The sequence below is a fragment of the Triticum aestivum genome, chromosome 4A (genome assembly GCF_018294505.1).
Source record: "Triticum aestivum cultivar Chinese Spring chromosome 4A, IWGSC CS RefSeq v2.1, whole genome shotgun sequence".
NCBI lineage: Eukaryota > Viridiplantae > Streptophyta > Magnoliopsida > Poales > Poaceae > Triticum > Triticum aestivum.
The window spans coordinates 746,876,558-746,884,061 of record NC_057803.1 but is presented as its reverse complement, the minus strand read 5'-3'; the positions used below and the strand labels follow the sequence as shown (position 1 = coordinate 746,884,061).

General features: G+C 47.4%; 1 protein-coding gene across 2 annotated transcripts; it reads right to left on the bottom strand.

The window, feature by feature from the left end:
• Positions 1–4,927: 4,927 nt before the first annotated feature.
• On the bottom strand, positions 4,928–7,096 carry LOC123083595 (MDIS1-interacting receptor like kinase 1). 2 transcript variants are annotated; one of them, XM_044505594.1, is made up of 3 exons: positions 6,719–7,096; positions 5,567–6,271; positions 4,928–5,446 (listed from the first exon to the last, which is right to left on the bottom strand). In XM_044505594.1, the coding sequence occupies exons 2-3, from the start codon at positions 6,216–6,218 to the stop codon at positions 5,076–5,078; spliced, it is 1,023 nt and encodes a 340-aa protein (XP_044361529.1). In that variant the 5' UTR covers positions 6,219–6,271; positions 6,719–7,096; the 3' UTR covers positions 4,928–5,075. The 2 variants fall into 2 exon arrangements, with proteins under 2 accessions (XP_044361529.1, XP_044361528.1); XM_044505593.1 differs by having other exon boundaries at positions 4,930–5,446; positions 6,622–7,096.
• Positions 7,097–7,504: the final 408 nt, after the last annotated feature.

Sequence of the window (7,504 nt, the reverse complement as noted above, 5' to 3'; positions counted from 1 at the left end):
GTTCTCCACTTGGTGATTTATCCTCTTTACGAATGAAACAATTACTAGGCTTGGTGCACTTCTCCTAATGGTGTCCTAGTTCTCCATGCCTAGAGAAACATCATTTGTGTAGGCCATCAGAGAGTTTGTACTGCTACTTGAGCGAACCCTAGCACCTTACTTCTTCTTTGTTGTTGCTTGTTGCTCTAACTCCTCTACGATATTTGTGCTGAGATACCTGAAGCACCAGACCCCCAACTGTTGTTACTCAAAGCACCTCCTTGCTCAACGTTCCTCGAACCTGAGCTCTCGGAGTGGAGCCATGGGAGGCCCATTGAACCAGGGCGGAGGCATCCCTTGCCACTGTTGTGGTTGAGGTGGGTAGGCTCCAAGGAACTAACCGTTGAACGTCGACGGGGCGGCTGTCCCGGGGGCGGCGGTGCCTGGGATATCAGGGGGCAGGTGGGGCTTGCTCTTTCCAGTGCTGCTAATTCTAACCTCCACCCTCTTTGTGGTTGTGCTTGTTCTTCCCTCTCCCTCTTCCTTGGTTGGAATCCATGGGACCAAGCTCGCCACCGTTCACGAGAAAGTGGTTTGCAGCGGCAGAGGGAGACGACTGTTGGATGGGTTCTGTGGGAGGAATAACACATGGGGTAGTCTTCCGCCCAACCTCAACTAGCTTTAACTGGGGAAGCAGTAGGAGAAGAGACCCAGAGCTGACTAAAGAAATCACTAACGCCAACATCACGGCCAATAATTTCTTTGCCATTGGAACCAAACTTCTCAAACGGACCAACTGCATTAGGCCAAAGCGATGCTTCTCTTTAAGATTAGCTAGTGGGAGTTGAGTAAATCAGGGGTAGATTATGTATGCTGTTGGTGTAAATCTAATGTTGGTTTCTTTCAATGCATACTCTTGGTTATAGTAAATCAGGAGTAGATTTAAGCAGCCACTGTCAATGCATATGGTTGGTTTCAAGAACATGTTGTTGGTACGCTTTGCTGCATGGTTAACCTGCATTTATATTTCATGCTATAACTGCTATGATCCTGGAATATGTGATTCAGTGAGAAACTCATATGCACGTGTGGAATGATAAACAGTTCAATAATAGGTTTCAAGTCTTGCCTCTAGGACTAGCTCAAGTGTCATTATTGATCATATTTTCCGGATCTTAAGTGTAACTATGATCCTAAAACAACATTGAGATTATGACGTTAGAAGAACGTTCATATTGAATCGAACCAATTTTGTTTGTTTTGAATTGAGCTTATATCTTTCGCATTCAATTGTAATAACATAGAGTGTTAACTTGTGAAATTTCTCATTAGACCATGAGACTATCGTGGTCACTTCTTAACACGGTGATCATGACGACAACTTATAGGTTCATCAAAAAGTTTGACAAGTGACAAGATAGCTCAAGAGTGGGATTTGCTCCTTCGACGATGGAGAGATATCTTAGGGCCCTCTCGATGTGATGGCATCAATTATCGTTGGCCAGACACACGTGACTTCGTCATGGGGATGCCGAACACAATAACGAGAAAGAAGAACAAAACCGGTAACGAGGATTTTGGTATAACGAGTATAGTGATGACTCGGGAGGATACCGATACATACCGGGTTTTGTGAAGTATCGCCAAGCAAAGGGAACATCACATGATAACCAAAGGTTCACTCAAATATCATTCCTGTGCTCATAGGGACCGATACATGTTGAGAATTGTTGCATAGAAAATAAAAAAAAATTCTATGCACACGCAAGATCTATCCATGGAGATGAATAGAACGTGGTGGAGAGTGTGTCTATGTACCCTCGTAGACCGTAAGCGGAAGTGTTTAGTAACGCGGTTGATTAGTCGAACTTCTTCGCGATCCAACCGATCAAGTACCGAACGTACGACACCTTCGTGTTCAGCACACGTTCAGCTCGGTGGCGTCCTCGCCTTCTCGATCCAGCAAGACGGGCGAAGTAGTGGATGAGTTCCGGCAGCACGACGGCATGATGACGGTGGTGGTGATGCTATCTCCGCAGGGCTTCGCCTAAGCACTACGAAAATAAAACCGAGGGACGAAACTGTGGAGAGGGGCGCCGCACACGGCTAAGAAACTGTGGGCATGATGGATGGGGTCGATACGGACACGACGGAGCTGGCGTCGGGACGGGAGGACGGTGGCGGTGCTGGATGCTGGGGGCGACGGCTAGCTTTGAGGGGAATTTTAGTGGGCCGGTAGGAGGCAAGTTGTTTAGGCCGAAAATTTGTCCCACAGGCCGAAAACAGAGTCCTTGATACTAAACGGCCCAATCCGAGTAGAGCAGATTCAGTGATGAACTTGTCAACTTTCACCATTTGTTGTTTTTCGGAGAAAATTTCACCATTTGTGGTAGAATGAATTGCAGAAAACATTGACATGAAGCCTAGGGTTGCGAAAACCACACTTCTATAGTTTTATGTCAAAAACCACTAATTCCGACCCTATTTTAAAAAAAAAAACTAGTTGATGACTTAGACCGTTTTGAGCATGATTATGACAGGTGGGTCCCATAAATGATGACGTGGCGTAAAGGTTCAAGTTAGACATCATATATGAGGGATTTTGGGGATTTACAAAACAATCCCTGTAGTTTTGCAGGGACAACTTTCATTCTAAAACAAAAAAAGCAATCAGCCCCAAAGCTACTCGTGGCCAGGCCAAACGCCGGCGCAGCTGATGATGCTCGCAGCCTGGCCAAACGCGGGCGCTGCTGCTCCTCGTGTCATCTCTCGCAGCATCTCTTGGAGCTACTGCTGCTCATGGCCTGGCCGGTGCATGGCTGGCACGGTGGAGCTGTTGCTGCACGTGACTCGTCCGACGCGGTGGAGTTGTTGCTGGCGCGCACGCCTGCACACTCGAGCTCCACACGCCGGCATGCTCAAGCTCCATATTGTTGGTCGCAGGATCTTCCTCGGCGGCCCCGGTGCCACACTGGAGGTGGACGCGCTCACAGGGTGCTGCGGGCGTGTGCGCGCCACTCTATTCCCGTGGAATAAGTCTGCCGTGGGAGGGAGGATTTATCTCGCCGGCGGGTCTATGTCATCGTGGAAGGGATCCGCGGCAGCCGCGGGAGTGCAGATGTACGACGCCGGCAGACAGGAAGCGGAGGTTGTCCATCCCGATGCGCGCGATGACGACAGGACGACCACGAGGGTGCCTGGCAAGGAGGTGGCAATCACCTTGGGCCAGGCCGCGGCGGAGGTACACCGCGACCACGATGTCAGTGGAGAGGAGGGCGATGGTGTGCTGGAAACCTTGATCCCGAGAAGGAGATATTTCTTTTAGGGAGGAGAAAGAAATTTTGGTAGGGAGGGTAGGAGTTTTTTGTAAAAAGACCCATTCTAGCGCCGTCTGCTGCGGATCGGCACACCACGTTGGCAAATGAGGGCCCATCTGTCATAATCATGCTTAAAATGGTCTAAACCGTCAACTAGTTTTTTTGCAGAAAATTAGACTCAAAATTAGTGAATTTTGGCACAAAACTGTGGGAGTGTGGTTTCTGCAACCTAGTCTTCAATGTCGATGTTTTCTGCAATTCACTCTTTGTGGTAGGAAGTGCAGGACGAACGATTGTTTCCCTGTGAATCCATGAAAGAAGAGCTTCGATGCGAATCCAATCGCGGAACCATCAATGTGGCGATAATCGCTCAAGCTTTGAGACGTCGATTACCACTCTTCCTGAAGTAGACAGACAGACAAAAGGCACACCATCTTTCAGAAAAAACTGACTACTTCTGATCCAGTTTCATCGCTAGCTACCTCTACACTTGACTGACAGACACACACACACACAGATTCAGTCCACATCTCCAATGTAGTAGTATAAAATCCATGGAACGATATACATCGAAGCCACGAAAGAAAAAGACCATCCAAAAAGGACTGAACCTGGCTAACAATACTCAGTACATGTTCTTCTTCTGACCTCTTTGGTCACTCGGACTCGGTGCAGCTCCAGTCAGCAGCAGCAGGAGCCAATTATAAGTGTCGACTGACCCAGCAGAATGTAACAATCCGGCCACAACCACGAGAACTATAAAAACAGGCAAGCACTATGCCTTGGTCACGATCGTCTTCCGCAAAGCTTCAGCTCGAAGCTCGTCAATGGGCTGATGCTGGCAGCACTAGAGTGCAGGCCTTGGCCGACACCAGCCCGACTGATTATCGATTATGCTGTACTTTGGTTGAAGAACCCTTCTTAGGGCAATGACAGCAGTGCTAAGTGCTAACTGCATTTCGTCCAAAAAAAAAACAGGCAGCAGAATTACGCGTAAAACAGAATTACGCAAGATGTACAGAAAAGAAGAGTATTTCCTTGTTAAGGAAAACGGCAAGATGGCAGAGCACGCGAGATGGTTGATTACCGATCAGGTACAGTCTGCTCTCCTGAAAGAAAGCCTTCTGTACATCTGTATAATAAGAAAACACAACATATGAAGCTAGTATTAGACAGCAGTATAATAAATGCTTGTAAATGATGGTTTGACTGGCATCAAGTACCTAAGATCACTATCTCGTGATGGAAGGAGGCATTGTGGCAACGGGTGTGGCAGGGGCACCCTGATTAAAAAGCAATATGGGTGTCAGGAACAAATAGTCAAGGAAAAATACAAATAATATGGTATAAAAACAACAAAGAAAGGATCATAAAAAAGACCTAACCAAGCTAACGATAGTCATAACTTTTTTTTTTGGCGGGTAACGATAGTCATAACTGTTAGTACATGCTCTCCAAGCTAAACACAGACATGTTTCATGTTCTTGATTCAGTCAGCAGAAGGAACGTGGATATAAAACGTGACTCTGCAGAATGTAACAAATAACAATATGCCAGATACTAGTTGCTCAAGTCCTCACAACTTGCAGCAAGAAGAGTTTGCACACAGACAGGACAGCAAATTATTGCAGAGGTGAACACAACAGGATAGCAAAATGTTCTCAGAATAAGGCACGACAGCAAAATGTTCTCAGAGATGTTATCTACAAATTTATTCAACTGAGTCATCATATGAACAATTCATTCATGACGTGATCTTTCTAGAAAAGACAACGAGCATCACAGCAGATAGCAGGCGAGGAGTCCACGGAATGGGCCACGCCCACAGCCGCGGCGGAGTCGTTTGAGAGCCATCCGCATGGACGGCCTTTTCTGTGGATCAACAGCGGTGCAATCAACACCCAGCCTAAACACAGTTGCCATCTCCTTCATGTACTGCGCTTGATCTGGGATGTCCCGGTCCACGGCACTCTGGAACATTTCCTGTTGGTTTGCCATTAGCTTAGTGAAGTTCTTCCGCGCCCAGGTCGCCAAATGACCATCCGCTCCAAATTCATTGGCCATCCGCCCCGTGACGAGCTCCAGCAGCAGCACCCCAAAGCTGTATGTGTCGACCTTCTCCGTCAGCTCGCTTGCTGCGACCCCGTATTCTGCAGTTAATCATTTATTAGTACTAGTTATTAAAAGACCAAGGTAGTGAAGACAGAGTTCCCTGTAATGAAGAAAAGTTAAGACAGAATTCCATTGCGTGCATGGATCGCCCAACATACCTGGAGCTGAGTAACCAAAGTTTCCTAGAGGCAGGCCCGCAATTGGCAACGGTTGGTCGAGCCCGGCCATGTTCATCTGTGCAGCGTCAAAGCTGGCTATCACGGGCTTGAAATTCTGATCAAGCAAGATGTTGCTGGAGTTGATGTTGTGGTGGATAATCGGCCTTTTGCATGTGTGGTGCATGTGGCAGAGCCCTTTGGCCACGCCGATGGCAATGAGCCTCCTCTGTGGCCAGCTCAACGGGCGAACAGCATCCACCGGTTGGTGCAGCCAGGATTGAAGGCTGCCATTCACCGGATACTCATAAACGAGCATGATGGCATTGGCATCTTCCCTCTGGATGATGTCTACGACTTTGATGATGTTGTCGTGAGAGTTGCTGGCTAACAGGAGCATCTCTGAAATGTAGCGGTGCTTGACATTGTCATCCACTTGTAGTGCTAGGTTCACGTTCTGGCACTTCTTGACGACCAGCGTAGTTGGGAGACTGATGCCAGGAATGCCCTGAACCTGTACTATGTAGAGCTCGTCATCCCTCACCATTCTGCTAGCCCACACCCTTTTCTTATTAATTTCAGTGAGGCTGTCGACTATGGCTTCTCCATTGAGCTCAATAGGCAGTGTCTTGGCAGGGTGCCTCCGGAGCTGCATTCTCTCAGCGGCCCGGTAGTGCGTGAAGAGGTTCGTGTCAAGGATGTATCAACCTGCAAACATATTATTCATTAGTAGTATTCAGTAGGAGTAGTATTACTGTCTACTTCTCCAAAGATGTATACACATACACAGTGATTACTAAAGAGATAAAAAGAGAGATGCATGCTTGTAGTTAGTATGACATGAAAAGGTTGACAGGAAACACAGCGGTTCCCATACATGGAACAAACTAAACTACTGAAATGATGATCTGAAATTGGCGGTAGCCTGCACCTAAAAAATACAGTATAACCTACCATAACTTTTATTGATAAGGATTCAGTTACTAGTGCAAAAATCAGATGAGAACATTCAGAAGTAAGAACCCAGCTGCAGATCAATTTAATGGAGTGGTGCTTACCACTGAGAGAGAGAGAAGAGGCGCCAAATTAGTTGAGGGGAAATGTAGATGGAGAGGAGAGGAGCGTATGCAGCAAAGGAACATGACGGTTAATCACCGGCGGTGGAGATCGAGCGGCGGCGGTCGGAGTTGGAGAAGAAAGGCTGAAGTACTGGCGATGCAGTGCACGGGAGCTCCAAGTGGTGAGGAACCCGACCATGCCTTGGTGGGCGTACCGGCACACCGACGGTTGGCCTCCGGCCCACTCGGGGACGGCCAGCCGTCCCAAGTCGCCTGCGAAACAAGTGCTTCATCTCGTCCGGATCCAAACCCGGCGGCCTTCGCGGTGACAGATCATGGACTAGCGGAGATGACACGAGACCAGACAACCTCTCCGGCTCTCCTGTCTCCGGCCTGATCGCCGCCGACGAACCCAACGCCGGTGTATGGTGGAGAGGAGAAGAAGGCGTAGAGAGAGTTAGAGAGATGAGGTGGTGTGGGGTTCAGCGTTCACGTGACGTGACAGGTAGGCATCCATGTCCACGTCGATGACGAGAGGTCCCTATCTATCTGCCAACTTTTCCTTTCATAAATGTTTTTTTTTGCGGGAACTTTCATAAATGTTACTGCTAAACTACTCCCTCTTTAAAGAAATATAAAAGCATTTAGGTAACACTTTTTATATTCCTTTACGGAGGAAGTAGTATTATTATAGATATAGATCTGATCCGGGATGAATAATGAATTCTAAACTAAACTTTATGTTCCGTGCCTGAATTATTTTTAACGGTTACTAGTGCCTCGGAATTTTAGACTATGAGGAGTATCTAGCTAGTTACTACCCTCAAAACAAACAAAAAAACTAGCTAATCACTAGGATTATTTGATTAACGGGACATGTTTA